The 24850-nt window shown below is 34.3% G+C and overlaps 2 protein-coding genes across 4 annotated transcripts; one reads left to right on the top strand and one right to left on the bottom strand.

Moving 5' to 3' along the window:
* The first annotated feature begins 22 nt into the window (after positions 1 to 22).
* Positions 23 to 21926, top strand: LOC130805150 (probable helicase CHR10). Of its 3 annotated transcripts, none has more exons than XM_057669813.1 (16): positions 23 to 373; positions 7942 to 8205; positions 8296 to 8456; positions 8612 to 8743; positions 8949 to 9129; positions 14112 to 14250; positions 14384 to 14501; positions 15129 to 15218; positions 15455 to 15562; positions 15684 to 15887; positions 16928 to 17053; positions 17125 to 17786; positions 18615 to 18760; positions 19986 to 20150; positions 21167 to 21281; positions 21402 to 21926. In XM_057669813.1, the coding sequence occupies exons 2-16, from the start codon at positions 8127 to 8129 to the stop codon at positions 21427 to 21429; spliced, it is 2454 nt and encodes an 817-aa protein (XP_057525796.1). In that variant the 5' UTR covers positions 23 to 373; positions 7942 to 8126; the 3' UTR covers positions 21430 to 21926. The 3 variants fall into 3 exon arrangements, with proteins under 3 accessions (XP_057525796.1, XP_057525797.1, XP_057525798.1); XM_057669814.1 differs by having other exon boundaries at positions 29 to 373; positions 8127 to 8205; XM_057669815.1 differs by lacking the exon at positions 23 to 373 and having other exon boundaries at positions 8143 to 8205; positions 8296 to 8374; positions 8489 to 8743.
* A 109-nt stretch (positions 21927 to 22035) lies between these two features.
* Positions 22036 to 24622, bottom strand: LOC130805166 (uncharacterized). The gene is made up of 4 exons (XM_057669835.1): positions 24246 to 24622; positions 23426 to 23576; positions 23240 to 23333; positions 22036 to 22843 (listed from the first exon to the last, which is right to left on the bottom strand). The coding sequence occupies exons 1-4, from the start codon at positions 24521 to 24523 to the stop codon at positions 22575 to 22577; spliced, it is 792 nt and encodes a 263-aa protein (XP_057525818.1). The 5' UTR covers positions 24524 to 24622; the 3' UTR covers positions 22036 to 22574.
* Positions 24623 to 24850: the final 228 nt, after the last annotated feature.

The raw sequence follows: 24850 nt of genomic DNA, 5'->3' as shown, positions 1-24850 counted from the left end.
GGAATTTTTTAACACGTTAACAGTCGCACGTTCTTAGGACGATAGCAATGAGAAAATTGTCTTCATCCCCCTTCCAATAAAAAGGTAAAATTCCCGCCAAACTATTTGCTCTTTGTTTTCACCGCCATTGTTGGCTTGTTACTTTCTTGATATTGCATACTAGTATCAGAGATTTAGAGAAGATAGAGAAAGATGAGTAATTCATACGAGCAGAGACTGAAAATGGCAGCGAAAATTGTAATGTCTGCGGACAAATATCCGGCGTCTTTTAATTGTGAAAATATTGGGGTTACCGCAACTCTTAAACCTCATCAAATTGACGGCGTTTCTTGGCTTATTCGCCGTTATCGTATAGGCGTCAACGTTATTCTCGGTAAATTATTCATGCTTTTCCCTCGAATTTATTCTTTGAATTTCATTCAATTTTCAATTTTGTTGAAGTTAGAATATATGACTATATTCTAACAGTTAAATTTCGCATTCATGGATCTTGTATTATTTTGCCCTAATTTATAACTTATCTTTGCTGAAAAAGTTATAACTTTCCTCTAAATTATCGCCGATTTTGCTAGACGGTCAATTTTAATTAGGTCAAGTAGTTATAAAAATAAAGAATTTGGGACTAGTGTTCATATTTTTTGTTGAAAGGTAAATTTGACACTATATGATTGTAAGTGTTGTTAATGACTATAACGACTGCGGTTTAATGGGGTTACTGTTCTCAGTTTGTATCTTATGTGTTCAGCAAACACTTAAATAGATTGATTGATATTTCAATATGATATTCGTGTAGACACTGTATATGGGGGGAAGCTCAAACAATTAAAATTATTCATGCATTGCACTTTTTTGCTTGTTGGTTTTTGAGTATGAAGTTCATACTGGTTTGCTGCAGAGCAGACTGTCTATAGACAACATCTGTGGACTATAGGAAATACAACACTTATGAGGCAATTTATTGATAATCACAATATATGGACAAATCTAGTTAAATTTCGCTCTTTATAATGCTATATTTAAGGTAATACATATAGATTCATTCAATTTCTTAAAACTAAATATTCAATAGTATTTTGTTGCCTAATACACTACATATTCAAATCAATAGTTGGCCGAACTTTGAGACTGTATAAAAACTATGAACAACGAAAAAGGTACGTGCTTGGTAAAATATATAAGAAGGAACATGAATGAGAATCGAATGTATAAATCGAGTGCTATATGTAAATTTAGGCAAATTCTAATCATAGTTGGATTAGAAGTGATATGCGAGGCAAGAAGAATTTAAGGGTTTTTGAGGGAAATTGGAAGCTCTTTGTGGTTTTAAGTTGAAGAATGGATGATGGAAGGCAAGGAAAAGTGAATGGGCGAATAAGAAGTGAATGAAGAAAGGTAGGATCACTAAGGAATTTTTAATCGACTATGTTGCTGCCAATTAGGGTTAGAGTTTCTTTGGGAATTTGGGTGTGGATAAAGGGTTTTAAGAAGTGAAGTCTTGAGTGTTTTCTTAATGGCCAACCATGACAAATTTTGGGTTTTGACTTCTTATTACAAGAAATAAATCATTATGTCTAAGATAACTATGAATCGCATCTCTAGGATATCCCAATCAATTATGTCATATAATAAAGGGAAATGGTACAAGAGTTGATGGTGTAGATAGTGTAGTTACAAGGCCGCATCGCATCGGCCGCGCTGTAAAGGTTTTCCAAAAAAAAAGAAAATCAACGTTTTTCTCGTTGTAACTAGTAAAGGTGTATTACTCCATTACCGTTTCGTTACCACAATTCATGGTGTCAAAACCCGGCCGAGTTAACTCAGAACGGCCGAGTTGACACGGTTTTCCAATCAACCGTTTCGATATCACGCGAATTGTAACGTCCTTTGGAAAAACGGCACACCACCACGGAAATCGCCGTTTTGGCCGTTCTATAACGGAGATTTTGGTTTATTTCAACCGTGATTCAAGTTTTTGCTGGCGAGATTTCACACACACACCAAAGTAGAAGGTAAAACTTAAAAAGAAAATGAAGAAAAAGGCAACAAAACTTACATCTGTTGTTTTTAAAGAAAATATTGAAGAAAAATATCAAATTTGAGACTCCACCATTAAAACTTAAAGTTGAAGCCTTGAAGGTATAGCTCAGAGAGTCACTGTGGGAGATGACTATTTTTTTTACTCTTTAATTGTTTTGAATAAAAATCCAGCAATCTTGGGAATATAAAAGAGGAGTCATTAAAGAGTGTAGTATGTCTTTAGTCTTTACAATAAAAATCCAAAGTCCAACACTCCAATCTATTATTTTTTTTAATTTCCCGTCAGTAAATTTTTTTTTATTTTCAATATGGATTATTAATTTTCTTTTGTCATATGTATATTTATTGTTGTCAATTGTAATTTGGGTAGATGAGTGTATTTCTTATGTTTAAATATTAAAGGGATATTTTATATGATTGAGTAATTTACTACGTTTTTTTTTATAGATGAGTGTATTTCATATGTATATTTATTACTCCATCCGTTCTTTTAAGTTTGTTTTATTTGGGTTTTTCATACATAGTAAGAAAAGTGGAATCTTTGTAGTAAGTGGGTATTATTTTTATTGAATAGTAGTGTGAAGTAATGATTGTATTAGTATTATGAGAGAGAAAATACATTTTAATTAAAGATAAAATAAAACAAATAAAACAAAATATGATTGTCATTAATTAAGGGAAAACCGTAAAGCAACGTACAAAGGGCCAAAACAGAATTATGTTTTTGGTTACACCTCTCTTTCCTTTTTTGGAAAGTTTTGGAGGGCAATTAAAAATAATGGAGGGAAAATTCTGAATACTTAAACTTATACACAACCATTTCATTGGCTAATTAGACTATACATGGATTACTTCCTTAATTTAGCATAATGATTGAGAACCAAAAATGGAAGCAAAGATGACTTTCCAAATTCTGCAAGGGGCTATATAGGCAGCAGGTACAAATGAACAGCACATCATCACCTTAATTCTCAACACAACAGTTTAGTTGAAGATAATAGTAGCCATTCATCCCAAAAAAAAATTCAACAGTTAGCTGAATTAGTTCGTAAACCCTAAGTACAACAGCTGCTTTGCTGAAAACAGTAACCAATCACCCACAAAAAAATCCAATTGCACACTGCATCACAGCCTTATTCATGGCTTTAGGAAGTGAGGACGAAGTCGAGGGGGCATGGTATTTTGGATCAAGCCAATATAATCCTCAATCAAGTTCAGAATCAGAGCAAGAACCGGCATAAATGGTTGAGCAGCAAGGAGAACGACAAGACAATCATCATAATTCAAGGCTAAGCAGTGAGATGAGGCATTTAATATTTCAAGAGATGCTCTCAATGCGAACAACTGACTCATTACCTCATGGAACATTCCAAAGAATTGCTGAAAAATATGGTTATCATCATAGAACAATCTTAGGAGCAACATTTTGCAAAACAAATCTGAAATCAATGGTTAATGTACATGTTTGTTAATGGCTTCATTTTATTAGTGTTATTGTAATACCCCGGCCCCTCGGACCGCCGATGACTACTCATGGAGACTGTAAACTGGCGTCACAGACCAACATAAGTCTTTCCAGCGCACTTTGACCTCACTCGTGCGCGCCCGGGAAAACTTCCCAGGAGGTCATCCATCCTAAGATTGCTCCCCATCAAGCACGCTTAACTGTGGAGTTCTTAGCAAATGGGCTCCCATGAAAAGATGTACCTTATTGATATGAGTAGTCTATCAATCATTTTTCATGCTAAATCCGGAGTATCACAGTTATCAGTAACAAAAAAGCCCCCTGTTTCATCATAGAGGTTGTTAAACCTCTCAGACTATAAACAATCATCAAAAAAGAATGAATGCCACTGAACATGCATATAACACAGTGATTTTAGACGTTTAACAAAAGCTACTCAACTAGGAATTTAAAGTCATTTTTTCAGATTATGAAATTTATAGGAACTCATGAAAACAAATCATCATTGGGGCTTCAACATCAAAATAAACATACAGCGTGATCAACATCAAACACAAAATTTAGACAAAGATGAAGAGTAAACAGAAACAAATCATCGAAAAATCAGAATGTTTAACACCAAACTGAAAAAAGAACCAATGTCCATAAGTTAGTGCCTAACATCATCAAATAAAAAATAGAAACAACTATGAACATCAAACAAGAACAAGCCAAAATCAGAAAAACACAAATTTGTCCAACAACAAACAATATCCAGAATTCACCCAAAGATCAAATGACATCCAAATTTTCGATTGTTCTCAGCTATGAAATTAAAAAATATAAACATAAATGCCTTACAATCATCAACAACATTTCTTAGGGTTTTTTTTCCCTAGCAACAAGTACTTCTTTAGGAGTATCAGGAACCACCAATTTTGGGTCTTCTTCAACAGAAGGACTTGGAGTAGTCATTTTAGTTGGAGAATCATACACAAAATTAACAATTTTCAAAGGGAGATCGTTTCCATTAAGGTATGAATAAGAAAGAGGAGAAGAAATAGTCTCGTAATACTGTGAACATGCGTCATCTTCAATGGACTTTTGATAGGCCTCAAGTTCTTTCTTAGACCACCTTAAAATCTCATTTGAGTATGAGTGTGGCCGGCCATGCAAGGAACACGAACATAAATCCCCATAATCAAAGGCCATCATAAAGATAAGCAGGAATTGTTGAAGAACTAGTAGATCTTTTGTTTTCCATACTCAAAAATCAAAATACGATCTAAGTCATTTTTCTTTTTTTTTTTTTAATTTTTTTTAATTTTTTTTATTTAAACCCGAAAAAATAAGGAAGAAAGATCAAATTAAAACAAAGGTTTGAAGAAATGTTAATGGCAGTTGAAGAACAGGGGGTTGATTTTGGAGATTAAGGTCAAAAATTATGAAACTTACCTCAAAATGTAGAGAAAAAGCCGATCTTTATTTTAGTTCAATAAAAATGAACTAAAGTTAAGGAATTAACAGGGGGCAATGGTTCAAAGAAGCCATGAAATTACGAGTTTGAAGACAGAGAGTGAGGAAAAGAGAGATCAGAGAGTTACGACAATTGAGGGGGTCATAATGAAGGGCCGGGTCATATGAGAGAAATAAGGGAGTGAGAGAGTGAATATACCGGTATAATGGAAAAAATGGGAGGGGTTATGAGGGTATATTAAAGAAAAAAGATTTCCAAAAACGGAAAGTATTCCAAAGTGGACAAACTTTTAAACTACCCGTTATAGTAATGTGGACAAACTTAAAAGAACGGAGGGATTATTATTATTATTATTATTATTATTATTATTATTATTATTATTATTTTTATTTTATTTTTTTTAATAAACCATATTTCATTTCATAAAAAGAGACTTTACAAAAAGTTGGTGGGGAGTCGAGCAACAAGCTGAGCACCCACACCCTTTTGGATACAAAAAGCTAGCCTTTAAATAATGTATGCCCTAGACTTGGAGCTGCCTGAGTGACTCACGGAAAAAGAGCCAATCCTTGCTAGCAGCTCGAGAGCATCTTTACCCAACTCTCCAAATGTGGAAAAAGCGAATGATATGAATTTGTAACCATTCTCCTCACACTTTGCGACATATTTCTTCCTCTTTCTTTCTGCAGCATTGGCTAAAGAAACACCAGGTGCCCATGAGGTGACTCCTGTGCCAGCAAAGGGCGTGTCTCTAGTGACATCCACGCATGCGTCTTTTCCTTGAAGCCAATTAAAGAGAAGGATATCCGTAGGTCTAAGATTTTTCCCCGCCTCTGAATAGAATCTCAACGGTGCCTCCTTATGGACTGAAACCCCCGCTTTGCAACAAACATCTACAAGCATGTCCCGAACCAAATTGTGTCGAAACTTCATGCCAATCTTGCTGGAGCAATGTACAACGTGGTCCCCTCATTATTATTATTATTATTATTATCATTATTATTATTATATGTAATATTTCATAATTAAATAACAATAAACCATTTAAGGAATATATTTATAATTTAAGTATATAAATAAATTATACTGTATAATTATCGCAACCCGTTCCGCGACAACCAAATTTTTTCTGTTCGCACGACCCGCGATCGCGACCGCGACAACATTTTTGCACCATGCCGCAATTGCAATCGATACCACATTTTACGCTAATGTGTAGAGGAGGAAGATGTTGGAAAGGATACCGTTGCACCTCATCAAAATGGTTCGTCTGAAGGTCCTTCATTGAAAAATGAAACAAGTCAAAAAAAAATTTCTATGGATACTGAATTTTCACTAGTAACTTGACCTATTGAAGTCAAATTTTTAATAATGCAAGGTGCATAAAAAACCTTTTAAGGAGGAAGAGGTTTAGGAAGAAAAGTGTCCATTCCTTCAACTAGTACAAATTTTTTCCATTGCCAACAATTAGTGGAATCACTTGTGGGCCAATCAAACATAAATGATGATACACCTTATTTATTATTAACGTGAGACTTAGAAATATATTCAAATACCAAATTGAGTCTGTCAGCAATGTATTGAAAAATGTAGAAAAATTGGTGAACTGATGTCACCTATTATAAGTCATGGCCGAATGTTGTTGGGGCAAACCTAGAAGCCTATCTTGTAAGGAGGGGCTTGCATAAAAATAGGCTTGAAGAGGGTCGCCAGTTACTACTCGGTGGATCCGCTAAAAACCAAGATGCTAGGCCTCAATATAATTGCATTTGTCGGAAACCACCTCTACTATGACCACCATACCAATCACCACAAGTACCAACACAACGACATCCACCACCATGGCCAATACCCTTATTATTAAAAATATGCTGCGACGATGGTAAATTATGTGAATTTGGACCATGTTGTGTGAGTTGTGCTCGTAAGGAGTGCAATAGTAGTATTAGAGTTGATTGGCTTTTTACTCGACTTACCAAATCCAATTAAAGCAAGGACCATGCTTTCTCCAAAGAGGGACGAGGGAGGAATAAGAGATGCTACCACAGTCTACCAATTGAAGACTTTGTTTTTCATCACAAATTGGATGTTCTAATGATGATAGTTGCACTGAATTGGATTTGAGAGCATGATAATAATCTGATAAAGAGTTGAACTGATGTAACACACCAGTACCTCATTATCTTGAAAATAGCGCATAAATGGTTCCACATTGTCATAGCCATAAGCTTACCATCAAGAATCTTGAGTATAAAAATAGTAGAAATAATGATGTATATTCATTGGAGAACAATAGCATCCAATTGTTTCTATATTTTCATTGGAATGTCAAGCTTCAGAAATCTCATATCAATATAATAAAGAAAGATGATAGAGAAAGAAGTAGGAGAGTTTGTGGTGGCATGAAAATTTGGTAGAGCGTCAGCCATAGTGGTTTATGGTGGCTGAAAATATTCGAGTTAGGCGTATGGGTTTTGAGAGAAAGAGTAGTAGAGGACTAGAAGGCTTAATACCATATAGGAAAGAAGAATTCTTCCTTAGTTGGCCATTTGTTGATATTTACAATACATAGGAAAACTTAGTTAGGGTTTCTCGCTTTATAATGCTGTAATTATAGAAATACATATTATCATTTTTAAATTTTCTATAACTAAATATTTACATAATACCTTTGCAATATGCTTGAATTTTGTTCATCGTACTTCTTACGGATGCAACATACGCAATCATTTAACCATTTTACGTGGTGCCCTCATTTATCATATGCTGTGAGTATTAGAATCTTAATGACCTATATTAAAATTTGTGCTTAGATAGCCGTGAAATAAAGATTTAACCACTATAGAGGGAGACATCCTTAGTTCGTAAAGTTCAATTGCCCCTCTGCTTTCTTGGTTTGCCCTTTTAGCTACTTTCAATTATCTTTTCTTTTTTTTAAATTTAGGAATTTTGATCCTCACCTTTTTACCGCTCATATTTGCAGGAGACGAGGTATGATGGATCTTGTCTACCTTTTACGTCATTGCATCCGTTTATTGAATAAATGTAGTGTAAATCAAAGTATGGGCGGGCCTAGACATCCATAGGATTCAAAGAAGTTTGGAGGAAATTATGTTGTTTGATTTTTTCCTTGTCTCTCTCCTCTTGTACTGAATATGAATATAACAGATGGGATTAGGAAAGACTTTGCAAGCTATCACTTTTTTGAGCTACTTGAAGTTTCATCAAAGATTGCCAGGACCATTTTGTAAGACAACCTATTTCGGATCACTCATAGTATTGTAAATTTGTTTCGAAGCTCAAATATATTTAATAAAAAATTATGAAATATGTGCAGTGGTTTTGTGCCCCTTAAGTGTGATCGATGGTTGGCTGTCAGAAATAGAGAAATTTGCTCCGAAATTGAAAGTTCACAGGTATGTTGGTGAAAAAGAGCATAGGCGTTTACTAAGGAGGACAATGTATGAGCACGTTCAAGCAAAATCTTCACATTCTGATGTATGTTTTGTTATGTTATGTTTTTTGAACAGCTCGAATGGTGACGAGTCTTTTTACAAGCTATGTTTATCGAACATCTTTTAACTTTTAATACAGTATATACACTTATTTAGTTCTTTGTTATGATGGTTGAGTTTAGAGCTTGAATAATGCAGGTATCTATGTTACCATTTGACGTGCTCTTGACAACATATGATATTGCACTTATTGACCAGAATTTTCTCACGCAATTTCAATGGCATTATAGTGTGATTGATGAAGCTCAAAGGCTTAAAAATGTATCAAGTGTAAGCTGGTCACTCATTCTCTTTTCTGACTTTTGGATGTCTTATCTTTTTGCTGTTTGGTAGAATTTCTTTTATTGTATAATTATTGGTGAACAGATAGTGTTGCAATGTTCTTTAAAATAATCTTGGTGCTTTTCTTGTGCAAGCTCGTCAATGTTCTATAATTATTTTTATTTGAATTCTATTCTTGTATGTGCGTGCACAGGTTCTGTATGGCGTGCTTAAAGAGAGATATGTTATGCCTAGATGTTTGCTAATGACCGGCACACCAATTCAAAATAATCTTACTGAACTCTGGGCATTGATGCATTTTTGTATGCCTTCTATTTTTGGAACATTGGAAGAATTCCTTCACTCATTTAAGGCTGTGGGGGATACTTCAATAGGTAAATAGTTGCCCATTTTAATTTTTCCAATGTTGTAAAGTTTTCCATTTATGAGCTTTGGCTTTTCTTGCGTTTCGCCATCCTGCTATTCTATGTATTGTTTTCCACTAAGCGGGAATTGGGTATGATGGTATGATATGGTATGATAAGAAAAGGTAAAAAAAAAAGTTACCTGCCTATATACATCCTCTCTACAATTGCTATGCCAATTTCATCAAGATTGAGGGTGTTACTTTGAATTGTTTCTTGAAAGGAAAATCAAATGATTCAAAACAGAACCAGAGGGAAAATGGAGGAAATCGCAAATTTGTTTGTCCCTTGTGCTAATAAATGCTTAGTCACCTTCTTTAGAAATTAAGATGTTAAGTTTGTTGATATCTTTGTTTTATCGTAGTCCACTGCCTTAAACCAAAATCTTTTTTGCCATGAGGCATATACTATTTCTCTGGAAGATAATATCAGAATTCCACCATGAAGTCAGCAAATTTCGTGCAACTTTGTGATCAATATCAAAATTATTCCATTGAAAAAAAACCAAAAGATAGAAACAAAAATAAAAAGAAAAAATTACCGTGAATAATACAGCCTTTTGTTAATTTTCCTACAATAATACCAACTATTGATTAACCATGAATAATACCAACTTAGGGGAGCAATTTTCTAGAATAATACCAACTTTAGTTTATTAATTATTTTACAAAATTTTTTTGTCATCTAATCACCTATAGTTTGATTTTTAACATGTTAGGAATTTTCTAGGAAAAAACGCCCATTTAAGTTAGTATTATTCATGGTTAATCAAAAGTTGGTATTATTGTAGGAAAATTAACAAAAAGTAGGATTATTCATGGTAGTTTTTCCAAATAAAAAAATCAAAAAGTCAAGGAACCTATAGCTCCGTTGAGGGCTATTTTGTTTCTGAGGTCAGATTTTGAGAATTACAATTCTAGATTCTCACATAGTGTCACTTGATTCAGTGGTTTTACCCACGAATCACGATTTGGTTCGCTCGGCCCGAACCGGGGTTCGTTTGCCGGTTGAATCGCCAATGGGAGCGAATCGTTTTCCGAATATATGTTAAATGAGAAAAGAGGGTAGCATGAAGAAGAAATCGTCGCAAAATGTTCTAGGTTTTTCTCTTCAAAAAGATATTCTAAAAAAATGAAAAAAGAGAACGGGAGAAATTGAAACATAAAAGGACACAACTCTTACATGATAAAATCAGATTAGAAGATTGAAGACTTCATACAAATTGAAGAATAAAATTCCACCATTAAAGCCCATTATTAAGCATCAACTAGATGACTGGTATAGTCCTTTTCAGGAAGAAGAAATTGATGGCAGCTTGTGACTCTTTCAATGGAATGTGTCATAAATTACTGTAATTACTAGAGTAATTGGAGTATAAGGAAAGCCACCTGTTCTACTTTATAGAAAGATGGGAGAAAATTGAAAAAAATAAGAGTAAAAGACTCTTAGTGTACCGTGGATAATTATATACTACACAAATTTCAAAATTAAAATTGCTTAAAAAAAGTGAAAGTAGTTCAGATTTTTTTTAGTTTTTTTTTAGAATTGTAGTTGGCAGATTTAATACCCTCTTATTTATTTGGGAAATTATCAATGGTACCCTGAGTGTTGACACTTTATCGGTGGTACCCCTAAGTTTTTTTATTATCAATTTTACCCTTCTACTATTGAGCGTCTTACAACCATAACCTTTTAAAACTTTTTCAGTCCAAAACCGTTAACTTTTTTCTTTTTCTTTTATTTTTCAATTCAAAACATATAAGAAAGTTAACGGTTTTGAACGATTTTGGATGGAAAAAGTTAAAAAAGGTTGCGGTTGTAAAACGCTCAATAATACGAGCGTACCATTGATAATAAAAAAAACTTAGGGGTACCATTGATAAAGTGCCAAAACTCAGGAGTACCAATGATAATTTCCCTATTTATTATTATTGTCCTATTATTATTGTATATATTCAATTGTACATATTTTATTTTGTGTTTGGTTAAATTTAGAGAGGGGATGGAAACACTTTTTCGGGATTTAAGAGTATAAATTTAGAGAGGGGACAGTGTTTATGGAATTAAGTGTTATAATGTGTGTGAGTGCGCCAAACATAAATAGAGAGTACATTGTAGAGGTATAGGGTTTGAGCACTTGTTTCTCTTGATTAAATGGCCCGTTTGTTGATTATATGCTATTGGTTTTGATGAATTAATGTGTATCTAAATGACATGTCATTAGTCCATTACTTTAGAGCTTGTGTTTGCAATTACATAGTTCAAAATATTGCATGCATCAGTGTATTGTAATCGTATTTTAATGATTTACAATTTTGCTGATGGAAAGTAAAATAGAATAGAAATATAAATATTAAAAGGGATATTCTATATGGTAAGCACCAACTATGGCGAAAGACGAGTGGTAACAATTCTTAAATTTTTTTCCACAAATTAGCACTTAACTCTTGGAAAAGTCACTGCAGTAACATTATGACGCCAAAAACGTTATGTTTTCGTTAATAGTTGAAATGACACAAATACCCTTTTTTAATTTGAATAAAAGGCAGCATCTCCTTCCTCTTCCTTTCAATGTCTTTTTGCTTTTCCATTAATGTTTTTCTTCCAACATAATCATATATAAACCATGTCCTCCGATTCCATACACTCAAGAATTTCTTCAAGACCTCCAAGAATTTCTATGGAGAGCAGCAAAAGTCAAATGGGGCAAACCATAAGGATGGAGATCGAAGGGAGTAGTATTTAGCAGCTTAAAAGTCGGGAACACTTGTTGAGTTCGAAAAGAGTCGCTTTCTCATTTAAGTTTAAAAAATTGATACTTGGCGAATTCAAAAGGAGTGACATTTCATCCAATCAAAAGACAAATAATGAGCATGGAGGTCCAAAAGAGTGGCATTCTCATCCACGTTAAAAATAGATTTTGCGCAAAAGAATTGTGTTCGCGTTCAAGAAAAAGAAAGATAAAATTTTAGGATTTTAGTGAGTTCGAGTAGAGTGGTAGTTATTCTGCAAGTTGGTTGTTGAGTATCCAATGACCCAGTATCAACGCCCAACTTAAGAGTGTGTTGGAAATGTATGATAAAATTAAAACATAATTATAAGAATTAGTTGTTTCAGTTAATTAGAAAATATGCCTTTCCCTATGATTAGGAAATTAGTTAGATCTCTATTAGAGAGCATTGACAGTAGATCAAAACACACAAAAATACAAAGGTAAAGTAGAAATCTTTTAAGAAACTTTTTTTCTCTGTCAAAACAATGCACATTGGCCGTGAGAGTTGTTTTGTGACTGTTGCAGTTTTGCACTATGATTGTTGGTTCTTTAAATAATATTGTGTTGGATCATCCTTTAATAATGTTTTGAAATTGTTACATTCATTAGGGAGATGTGTTTATTCATTGACATTGGAGCCAAAATACTAGTCTTTGGTTTCAAATTACAATTTTTCATATACACATTTCTTTTTCCGAAGTGGAAGATGATGGTTGCTATCAAGGGTCGACTGGAAACAACCTCTTTGGTTTTTCTAGGTAAGATTGTGTACATTTGACCTCTTAAGCACTATAAATGCAGGAGCTATATAAATGAATTTGGCGTAGTTAATGTTGTATGGTGATACATATTTTTTGAATGGTATTTTTGGATACGTGGAGATATGGGGTGAGGGTGGTAGAGTGGAAAATTAGGTATTTTAGTTAACATGGAAGTCTTATTTCTATCTTTGAAATGGGTGTATTGTTACTTGCAAATATAGTCTTGTTAAGGTTTCTGTTGCAGTTCTTTAATTTGAAAGAAAATAAAAATTTAAGGACCTTTTTAATTTGTGAATGTAGCATATTGAATTTCTGATTTGAGAGTATACAAGTGTAAAGTATAATCACAATCCTTAGTAAGATTTTTAGGTGGGTGAACTTAAAAAACAAATAAAATCCCACTATAAAGTTTGAGTGGATGATAAAGCTTCGAAATTAGTTTATGTACCTCTTGAATTTTTTCGCTTGTTGAGTTAATGTCTTAGCAGCAGATAGAGTTGCTTTCTTTGCATCATCCTGTTTTTTAATAGCAATCAATTTGCGTTTTGATAAGGAGCATATCAAAACAACATAGAGAAAAAGAGAGAAGATACATTTATTTGTATATTTTTAGATGGTCCTTGTCCTTTGGTATGAATTTGCATAGTAAAAACTTGAAACCAGTGACATAGTCTTGATTTGCGACCTCGAACGTCTTTCTCTGATTATTTACGAAATTCAACCCGTATCACTCAAGTTGACATCTCCACTGGTTTAGCAGACCTTCAACCAAAATTGTTTAAGGTTTTTGGATTTTATTCACAGATTAAAGGGAGAGAGAAGGGAGAAAACCAAAGAGATTCAACCTAGAAAATTTCTTAAAAGCAAAAATTTCAAAGCACAAAAACCAATTTTATTTTGAGTTACTAAATTTTTTTTTTAACACATAATGAATCTCTTACCGTATCATTTCCGAGTCACTCTACGTTGCATATTGTGTTCCCATAGCCAATTTCCTGAGTCACAATGATTTGTAGATATGGGGTTTTATTTTTTATCAGTTGACAACAATATGGCATGCTCCGGTTTGTTCTATGCCTTTACCTAAAAAATAGGGAATTCGTGTGCATGATTTTCTCTATATTGAATGGCAGTGCAGGACACTTGCCTGGAGAAGGAATAGCATATGTATGTTATTTAGTAAATTAAATCTAGCTGCTTGATCCACAATAATTTTTTCTTCCTTATCCTTCAATTTTAAACTGAATGGATTTCACTTTTACATTCTGTCATGGAAAATTTATGTAGGAATATGTTTACTATCGATTTAATAACAAAAACATCGTCGATTTTGCAAGGACATCTTTATTTGACAATATGTCATCCTTACTGCTTTTTTTTTTTTTTTTTTCTTTCTTTCTTTCTTTCTCTCTCTCCAGGCCATGATGGCGCCACAGTTAAAGAGCAGCTGAACACTTTAAAGTGGTTATTGGGGGCGGTGTTCATGATTCGTAGGACAAAAGCTAAACTTATTGAATGTGGAAGCCTTGCGTTGCCTCCTCTTACTGAGATTACAGTGTTGGTCTTCCACTGGCTGCTTTGCTCTATTTTCATATCCTTCTTGTTCAGAAATGTTCAAGATATGGTAACTTATTCAAACAATTTTGTTGACGGGATATAATCTAATTACTTTGAGTTCTGAATTATGTAGGATGGTACCACTTGTAGCCTTGCAGAAGAGTGTTTATACATCAATTTTGAGAAAGGAGCTATCTAGACTTCTTGCATTGGCTTCTGGAACATCTAATGTTCAATCATTACAGAATGTGGTAAGTCATATTCATGACATGCTACAGCTCAGTGGTTACATACATGAAAATTTCGAGTATTAATATTTTTTGATATTCATGACATGCTACAGCTCAGTGGTTAAATACATGAAAATTTCGAGTATTAGTATTTTTTGAGCTGCTTATGGTTTTTGACCATTGACATTGACAGCCCTTAATTAAGGAAGTACTTTACACGGTCATAATCCAAAGAAAGACATAGTCCAATCATTGATAATCTCCTCTGTGAGAAAGGATTCATGCAGCTTGATATGTATTGAAAAGTGAAAACAAGAACTTTTGAGCAAGTAGATCTTTTTCTTTAGAAATTATTGCAAACTGTTTCTTGATGCAGTACTGCAGGTTCAGTCAATATGTTGGACTTCTTTTAGCCATTATTTTATTTTGATGTCTTGTAAGTTATATAGATGATGAAATAATAAAATTAAGCAAACATATCTAAGTAAAATATATCTCTGTTTAACCTGACATTATCAGTCGAGTTGGTTTTATTGACATTCCTCAAGAGCACATTTGGGAAATGACATCTAATATTTCAATATATTAGACCTTTTTAATGTTGTTTAACTGCTGATCTATTTTAATGTAATTGACATGTTCCTTCAGGTAGTCCAACTTCGAAAGGCATGCAGTCATCCTTATCTCTTCCCTGGTATTGAACCAGAACCCTATGAAGAGGGTGAGCACCTTGTCCAGGTACCTATTTTTAATGGTGCTCTCAGTATACATGCTTGAGTCTTGTTAGGTATCTGTGTTTAAGTGTTCCCTTTCGGGTTTACTAGTTTAATGAGACTTTTGCTAGTATCCTTGTTTGTCTCTGCTCTGGTTTAGTTAGTTATAGTTAAATGGAGAAGGAAATGAAAGACACGAAAATTATACAATAGCGAAGGTTTTTGTGCTTGTTTTACTTCATTTCTAAAATTCTTTTTCAGGCTAGTGGCAAACTCATGATTTTGGACCAACTTCTTCAAAAGCTGCATGAATCTGGACATCGTGTTCTTTTGTTTGCCCAAATGACCCAATCGCTTGATATTTTACAGGTTTCTTTTCTTTACTTCTATTTTTCTTTTTTCTCGGCTGGGGATGGGTTGTTTGTGAGCTGAGTATCACGGTTTTGTACATTGATGTATGCATTATCAACACATTTACCTGGATGTCTAGGATTATTTGGAGTTACGTCGTTACTCTTATGAACGCCTTGATGGGTCGATTCGAGCAGAGGAGCGTTTTGCTGCAATAAGGAATTTCACCAATTCATCAGCCTCTCAGAACAAGAACTCTGAATCCAGTGAACAAGGTGTTTTTGTCTTTTTGATATCTACAAGAGCTGGTGGAGTAGGTTTGAATCTCATGGCTGCTGACACCGTATGTTCATTCCATATTGTAAAATGTAAATAACCTGTGTTCTGTGGTGTTAAGAAGTGTCTATCTCCCCATGCCCCACCTATTTGTGTTCCTATACTCTTGCTTTTCAGACTGCCAAAACATTATTTGTCACTGCCCAAGTTCTTTGAACAAAGATGTAAAAGTAGTGACACAATTTTAAAAGTTGGAGTAATGTGCTTACAATATCCTGGACAAATTTTTGTCATTTTTGCAAAATGCCTCCATGTCACGTGGTTGTTGAACAATCTAACATTTATGGTTTGTAATTTCCTCTCCAAGTAGCTGCATTTTGTTTTCAAAAATTTGCCTTTTTTCACTCCTGATTTATTTATTTATTTATTTATTTTTTTGGGGTTGGGGGTGGGGGGGAGGGGGGGGGGGGGGGATGTGGTTGGGGACGCGTGGGAGGAAGTAGGGTCTATAAAGGCTAAGGCAATATCAGTCTTTTACGTAGAAAATTTACAAAATGTGTTTCAACCATTCTATGGCTATATGGTAAAAAAGGAATAAGAGAATTTTTGATGATCTATTTCTACATGTAGAGGTGCTATGGGAAAAAGGTGGTCTTTTTTGTGTCACTTTGGGCTAGCACATTGATTTTTTAACCATTGCTCTCTTAATGATTTATGTTGAAGTAATTGGAATTTGATACTGTAGCTATCTTTATTTGCCTTTTGGGATTCCTCATCCCATGGGTGTTTGACATATTTCTTAACTAATAAAAAAAATTCCTTATAAAAAAAGAAGATAAATTGTGTTTTTAAATAGTTATTGTTTGTTTTAGATTTTCATCATGAAGTGAAATTCCAATGAAGTCTGTTCTAGTTAATTTTTTTGGTAAGGAGAAATAATTTCTCTCTTCCCTGACTATTGAATGAATTTATCTGTACACTTCAGTACAGTACTGTGGGAGTATATCTTTCTTTTGGTGGTTCATACTTCCATCAAATGCATAGAAGAATTGTCATGTTCAATGAATTGTAGGGAAGTTCAGTGAATTTATTAGAGATCTTTTGCAGGTTATATTTTATGAACAAGATTGGAATCCTCAGGTTGATAGACAAGCATTGCAGCGAGCTCATCGGATTGGGCAGATGAACCATGTGCTGTCAATAAACCTTGTTACAGGACGCACTATTGAGGAGGTGAGAATTATTGGTTTCACGAGTCATTGCATTGGCTTAGATATCTGACAGGTATCGGATTTTCTTACCAGGTCATTATGCAGCGAGCAAGAAAGAAGTTGCAGCTTAGTCATAATATTATTGATGATGAGGTTTCAGAGCAGGTGGGGAAAGAACTTTCTGGGGCTGGCCCAAGCGACCTAAAGTCTATGATATATGGGTTACGTATATTTGATCCTCAAGAGAGCAGTAAAGAAAAGTCAAGTGAGCCGACAATATCTGAATTAAACACATTGGCTGCTGAAGTTCTTGCCAAGCGCACTGGTAAGGAATTAGACAAGGATATGGAGAAGTTTGTTCTGAATCCTACTGGTCCAAGTGGAAGTGATTTTGGAATAAAGATTTCTGATTCTACTGTAAATCTTGACCCTTGTCTTGACGAAGCTTCTTACCATTCCTGGGTTGAAAAATTTAAGGAGGTAGCCGAATCCACTGATAAGACCACCTTGGAATTGGAGAGTAGGAGAATAACATCTGAGGAAAAACTTCAAAGGCTTGAATCTGCGAGAAAGAAAGCAGTGGAAAAGAAGTTGGCTAAGTGGCAAGCACTTGGATATGAATCGCTTTCTGTCCCTAATCCTATCCCGCCAGTAAATTCCGATCTTATGTCAGATCATTGTGCCGTAAACTTTATTTTTGGGGACTGTACAAATCCATCTGAAGTGTGCTCCTCTGAGCCGACAGTTATATTCAGGTAAACCGTAACAGTACTGCCTTTGACATGCATTTTGTGATTCATAAAGCTCAGATAAGTGGACCAGTGTTCTGGCCTTACTGTTGGCTCACTAATGTGCGCACGTCTTATTTGGTTATATCATATTTTGGTTTAAATTTTAATATATGCATATTTTTTCTTAAATACGATGTTATTGTGCTAAAAATCAGTAATGCATGTCTTATTGCTTCTAGATCTTGGGTTCAATGTGAAGTGAATTAAATGATGTCATATTGTCACGATGTTTTTAATATAAGAGTACCTTTGGGAAGATCAAGGTCAAATGAAGGGAATATTGTTGATCTTAGTAGGTAGCTGAGGCCCTAAACTACTTTGAAGGATGTTTTTCAAAATAGTGCTTTCTTGGTTATAGACATGATGATGATACCTCTATATTGGCACTATATAACACTTAATAGTGTATTTGATGTGTAATTAGAAATAAACATTCCCCTCTAACCTCTTTCTGTTGTCTTGTATGACCATTTGCTGTTGCTGCTTGGCATTTTCAAGTTCTCAAATCCACCTCCTACACTTCAAAACACAGCCCTCTCCCATAATTCTTTCCAGCCTCAACAACATGCAATTACCCCAATGCCATTAAGTGACCTAGGCATGGTTTGGAGGTAAGAAACTAGAAAATGGGAAAATGAAGGAAATAGAAAGAGGAAGGATGTTGAAAAAGGCATAGTTACAAAATCCATATATGATTTGTGGACTTTTTGTTGAAAACCATGTTGCTATGTCCCTCTCTTTTTGGAACTAGTATGCTGATTACCATAAATAACATGCTTATCTGTCCATCAGCTCTGTTGATGACTCTGGACACTGGGGCCACGGTGGAATGTTTGACGCATTGGCCAAGCTCTCTACTAAAGTTCCAGAGGCATATGAGCGTGCAGCTGAATTTGGGGACCTTAAACTTGGAGATCTTCATGTTATACAAGTAGATGGTAACTTTCTTGTTCGGTTTCTTACACATTCAAATTAGAACCGTCTGCATATGTTTTCTCTATGAACAGTTTTAGTTGAATTTTCAAAAGCTTTCTGATAAACTTGTTCAGTTGTTCTTGTTCCAATATTTTTGTTTATTAACTTGCAAAGGCACTTGGAACACATTTGACAAAAAATCGGTTTGGAATTTGCAAGAGTTTCAGATTATATGGGCTAGAGATATGAATGAATGTTCTCTCCGTGGTAAAGTCGACCAAATCTTTTGGGACTAAGACTTTGGCATTGTTGTTATTCTCTCTGCTGTCAGCTTACCATTCTGTTGGGAACTACCGTTTTTGTCTGCTTTTTGTGGGCTTAGAGGGGGTGGGGTGGGAAGACACTTTTGTGTAACCGTAATTTGTTACAGTAATACAGTCATATTATTTTAGCATTTACATGAGTATTCCTTTCACTGCCATAATTCAGTTTCAATGAAATTCTTATGCTGATGAAGTGTGTGTTTCGTTTCTTCTTGTGATAGTACAGTGCTCCTATTTTCGATACGTTTGCTTTTTGCTTACCTTATTATCTTTTCAAATTGCAAAGTACTTCATGGAGCAAAGTATATACAACTCGTTTTATTATTGGTATTAAATGATGGGAATGGTAATGAAAATATAATGTAATTTAGTAAGGAAAGTACTTGCAAGGTTAATAGGTCATACTTGTTCTACTCTAAGAGTGTGTTTGGAATTTTTTTTTTGGGGTGCGGGGAGAGAAAAGGATGGGAGGAGGGAAGGGGAGGGAAGTTTGATGTGTTTTTCTTCCAAAATTTTTCCTTTGTTGGAAGGATTGGTTTGTACAAATGTAAGGGAATTCTCTCTTCCAATTCCCTCTCCTCTAAGCTCTATTCCTCCCCCCTCTATCCAGATGAGGGAATGCCATGACCATCCCTTTATTTCGTTTCATTTCCTTTGATCCAAATAGCATACTTATTTTTACCTTCAGAATTTATTCATATCATTACTTGAGAAGGTCATAGTGGTAAACTGTGAAAAAAATACATGTTTGAGGATGAGAGTTTCATTACCATGGGAAATAACTTAGCACATTTCACGAAAATTAACATAAATTCATTTTTGTTTCCATAATTTAGTACCAAAAATCAAATAGGTTGTTTTGGTTATTCAGCATTTCTGTTTCAGCGTCTTTACTTCAGTATTATAAAATCAAGTTGGCCTGCAGATGCCGAAGCTGAGCAGCTTAAAGATGGTGGGATGCCTCGGTGGGTTGCCTTGGCTGTAGTTCAGTCATATAATCCCAGACGTAAAGTTCCCCGCAGCAGTATTTCCACAAGTGATTTGGAACTTTGCTTATCAAAAGCATCATCTGTTGCTGCCCAAAAATCTGGTATTATCTTTCATCCTCTGAGAACTGTGAGGGGTACTAAACGGTGTTAGCTAATTCACTAATTTCCTTGCTTATTGCAAATCAAGAAAACTTTAGTTAATTTTTGGACCATTTCGGTCAAATTATGAATTCAAAAAGCAAATTACATTGTGGAATTAGATAACATTGGTAGGGTGATGTGGCTTTGACTGAAATTGCAATTGTTGTTTGATTGATGCTATTAGTTTAATACTTTTTGAAATTTCAATAGCTATGATTTGATTAATTTAGAAATAATAAGAGTTGCACCCTTAAGTTTTATACTTCGATGCATTTTCCACAATGCTTGTTATGCATGGTTTAGAACTTCATATTGTAATGGCTACCTATAATGAGACTGTAGCAATAAAGGTTCAAAAACAGTTATAGGAATATTTATCTCAGTATTTTATAGAGTAGTATATTAAGTACTTTTATTTAGTAGTGTATAAGTGAGATCGCTAACTGAGTAGGGAGACGCATTTGTTGCCACTGTGAGTGCCACACAAAGACATGCAGTAGATTATGAGATGTCGTTTTTGTCCATGTGAAATAGCCAAAATCACTGATGTACCTTATTCCTTCATTTTCATGTTGATTTCACCACCAATACCGCTAGTCGAGTGACACCATTTCTGTGGTAGAGTTCAGTTACCAAGCAGATTCAAATTTATCAAACTTATTTCTAACTCAGTTGAAGAATTGAATGATTCGTTATTGAGACCTTTTAACAATAATTGATTGAACTTAGTGCTCAGTCCGATTTATTGGTCTGGGTCATGTACGTATCTGTTTTCTTTTCTGATTCAGTGGATCTTGTTAATCGCATTGAGTCGTTATACTTGCAGGAGCCTTAGCATTTTGAAGTACTTTTTCGTATATGTAATCTGTTCAGTCAGTTTAACCCAATTTCAAATAGTTTGATGATTGTTGAATCCTGACAACCTTTTTAATTTTCTGAATTAACATCATTTTTCTTATCTGAATTTCATAAACAGCCTCGCTCCACATGCCACGTGTCGGATATCAAGATGGATCCGATAGAGCAATTTGGTATTCTACTGAGCGTCTTCTACGAAAGTATTCCTCCATATTTGGCATTAAGATTTATGTGTAAGTTACTTTTACCATTCTGAATATATTCAGTTTCTTTATCAAACCAGCTGTTGTTTCTCGTGAGCTTTTAATTTAAAATAACTAGATCTATTGATCTATTCTGGTTGTTCTGTTCAGGTATTATTACCGGAAGCCTTCAAGATAGTTAAAATGTTATATGCCACATATATAGGTGCTAAAAAGGATGCCTGACATGGAGATCAGCTGATCACCTTACCCTCAATAGTATAATTCGAGTTTTTCAGTATCTTCTATGCTTTCTGTTAGTTTGTTGTATCTTGTATGTGAAACTTCCATGAAGTTGTTAACCCCTTCTTCCAACTCCCTGATGTTTCTTTTCCTCAAAATGAAGAGTTTTGTGCAATCCTTCTGTCTGGAAAGAAAACGGAGTATATTATATCAGAAATAAGATGTTTTTGTAAGAAGCTTTTCATATTTTGGTTCTTAAGGGTTTCTTATGAGTCCTCAATATCTTCATTTTACATTAGAGGATGTTTGATTTGATTCTATGAAAACTATTCATGCGTCGGGTTTAGTATAGCTACAGAGTCCAATTCTGTTACAAGTCAACTTTAATCAGCTATGGTTTCAAATTCATTTTAATCGAGATAATTGGTTTGAGAAGTTGGCCAAAAATAATATGACTAACTCACCGTAGCCGGGACAGAGTATACTTGTGTGATTTGTTTAAGGTTGCAAATTGACATGTAAGAGTAAATATGACTATATACCGACAATATGTTGGGTCGTATTTTGCGTAAAGTAAGACTGGACCTTAGCTTGTATTGGCTGAAAGTGGTACAGATGGACTAAATAGGCACAATAATTATTAAAAACATGTATATTTTGCATTATTCAAAAAAATTTGATTCTGAAAAATAATAAAGTAAAATAACATAATCTATTACAATTATATATCTTGCGCATGTTTAAAACTGACCTAAAAAAGTGGATCAATTCAAGTCAAACTTGATCGACCATATACTTATATTTTTTAGATTTATTATGGTACAATCGCATAGAGTTGATCGCCTCGAAAATATCCTTCAGGAAGAGGATTTGATGCAAAAGTTTTGCCAGAAATCTTATGCAACATATATGCGGCATGTTAGGCAATTGAAAGAACAATTTTCCGGGTGGGTGAAGAGCCAAGAACATCACAAACCATGTTTCAAGAGGTTCGACTGGGAAAAGATTTACACTACACCAGTTGAAAATCAATTGACGACTATACAAACATGTATTGATGTATGAATGTAATCGTCTCGAAGCAATGAGGGCTAATGGCAATTACGCTCCATAAGCACGAGTCACAAGCACAATCATAAGAGTGATGGTAGAAAGAAGCACAGTTGATACAATCATCTCTTCAAACCCATGCCTCAATTCTGTGTTCTTCTTGTCATTTGGAGGGGACTCAAAGCTCTTGCTCACTACAGATTTTAAAGTCTCAATTAATTCCAAAACTTTCAGCTTCATCTTGTCTAAAACCCACTTCAAAATCACTGAAAACAAGTCGGGTTCCTCATCACTTCGATTCTGATTTCTTCTTGCTTCAGCTGCAACACCATTTTATATATTAGCATCATCGGGAGAATGTTCCGAAAGGGAAGAAAGCAATAATAAGGATTTAAAATATGTTTTTGAGTTTGTAGAAGTCAATTTAGATATGTGTTGGGATGGTTTATCCTACATTGACGAATTAAAGATGGTGTGCACACTTTATAAGCTATTGGAGACTTTCTTCCCATTGACATATGGTTTTAAGATGTTATAAATTTCCTTGGCTTATGAAGTGTGTGCACCTCGTGTTGTCCCCGAAAATATGTTTGCATTCATAATAAGTTCAGCCTAATTTAACAATCTGTTAAAATAAGTGCAATTCAGTAAAATTTAGGCAAATCAAGCATTGCATTACAGAACTTGTTCTGATTTGATGAAGAAAATCAGGTTACCTTGATTGAGTGACTGTCGGAAGTTCTGAACTTCGTGATTCGTCATCACAGCATCCCAGACAGCTTTATCAGATGATATAGATACCACCATTCTCTGCAATCAGTAGATACATTAGTACATAATTAATGCTATGAAATAATGAAATGTAGATCAATAGAAGAACATTCTAGATTGATATGACTTACTTGAATAGATGGTACAGTCTGTAGTAAACGAAAAGCTTCACAAACCCTTTGAAATCCAGTAGAGTGTAGTGTTCTTGAGTCATGCTGGTTCAATATAGGCTGAATAAGATCTATTATCGACATCGAAGAGGAAAGTCCTTGCATCATGAAACTGAAATTTCGATGAGATTTTAATTAATACCTATTGAAATTGTGTGAGCAAGCTATGAGTATTGATTTATGTCGCTGTATTTTAGAATATTATTTTATATTCATATCCTATCTTTTAAAGTGTGCTAAAACAGTGATAGATTTATAATCTTGTTATAAATATCCATTGATCAGAGTTTTCATTTTAGTAAAATAGCTTATTAGATGATTTTAGCATCAGGTGTGTTTGATTAACAAATAGATAGAAATGTTAGTGTTTGATGAATAATCAGTTGGTCACACTAATTGATTAACTCAGTTGATCAACGATAAAATCACCAAATCAAATTCAATTAGCGACTACTTACCTATTAGCCGTTTGCAACAAAAACCTAACAACTAACAAGTATGGTAGTCCCAAGAAGATAGGTATACTAAACATTATCATCATCATCAACCCAATATCAACCCTATATATATATATATATATATATGAAATCTAACTATAATCATTAAATACTTAATTTTCAGAACATAATGAACACCTTATATTTGTGACAATAATTTCAAGGCTAGGTAGAAAATACACAACAACTAAAAGCTCTCACTTCAATTAGTTTCATGTAGCAAAGGTGATATAACAGTAAACTGCAAAAAGAACAACAGAAAATTTGAGCTAACATTAACATACCTTTGGAAAGCTGTAATTGCATATTCAGCCTCGAGTCGGGTCGGAACTGACCCAAAAACAGAATCAATAGAAGAAGACCCATTTGATCTTTCACTCTCAGAATCATTTATTTCACTGTGGGAATGTCTTTGTGTTATATTTGTTAAGAATGGTTGATATATATCAGGTGAAGAAGAAGATGATGATGAATTAGAGGAAGGAAATTCTGGTGGAGCAAATATGAAAGGCTCTGGATTTGCAGCTGAGTTTATTGGTCTCCCAACGGTTCTTCCACCCATTATCTCTTTCTGGGTAACACGTTTTTTTTATCCTCTTATTTTGCTGGGTCCTTCAATTATTTATGATGGAGGGTTTTAGAAGAGAAAAATGGATTTATGATAATTTTTGCTGGGTAATGTTCATGATTGCGGTAACAATACAATAATGTGGTAACGACATTGATTTAATTGTTGTACCGCTACATATTAGTCGAAATTATAAGATATTTCTTGAACTAATTTAAAATGCAATTTTTTTTACATCAAGGCAGCACATGTAATATCAGTTAGTAAATTTAAAAGCCTTTATAACAAATTCAATATTTTTTTTTCTTTTGCAATGTGAGT

This window comes from Amaranthus tricolor, chromosome 2 (genome assembly GCF_026212465.1).
Source record: "Amaranthus tricolor cultivar Red isolate AtriRed21 chromosome 2, ASM2621246v1, whole genome shotgun sequence".
NCBI classification, from domain to species: domain Eukaryota; kingdom Viridiplantae; phylum Streptophyta; class Magnoliopsida; order Caryophyllales; family Amaranthaceae; genus Amaranthus; species Amaranthus tricolor.
The sequence above is the reverse complement of the archived record's forward strand: the minus strand, read 5'-3'. Positions and strand labels throughout refer to the sequence as shown.

What these genes read in the sequence shown, in the direction of transcription:
- LOC130805166 (XM_057669835.1), bottom strand. Translation starts at nt 24,523, where the DNA reads ATGGGTGGAAGAACCGTTGGGAGACCAATAAACTCAGCTGCAAATCCA. An exon ending in GCAATTACAGCTTTCCAAAG is followed by an intron (nt 23,577 to 24,245) that starts GTATGTTAATGT and finishes TCGAAATTTCAG; the next exon opens with TTTCATGATGCAAGGACTTT. An exon ending in CCGACAGTCACTCAATCAAG is followed by an intron (nt 22,844 to 23,239) that starts GTAACCTGATTT and finishes ATGGTGTTGCAG; the next exon opens with CTGAAGCAAGAAGAAATCAG.
- LOC130805150 (XM_057669813.1), top strand. Translation starts at nt 8,127, where the DNA reads ATGGGATTAGGAAAGACTTTGCAAGCTATCACTTTTTTGAGCTACTTG. An exon ending in AATCGCTTGATATTTTACAG is followed by an intron (nt 15,563 to 15,683) that starts GTTTCTTTTCTT and finishes CTGGATGTCTAG; the next exon opens with GATTATTTGGAGTTACGTCG. An exon ending in CAGGACGCACTATTGAGGAG is followed by an intron (nt 17,054 to 17,124) that starts GTGAGAATTATT and finishes TTTTCTTACCAG; the next exon opens with GTCATTATGCAGCGAGCAAG.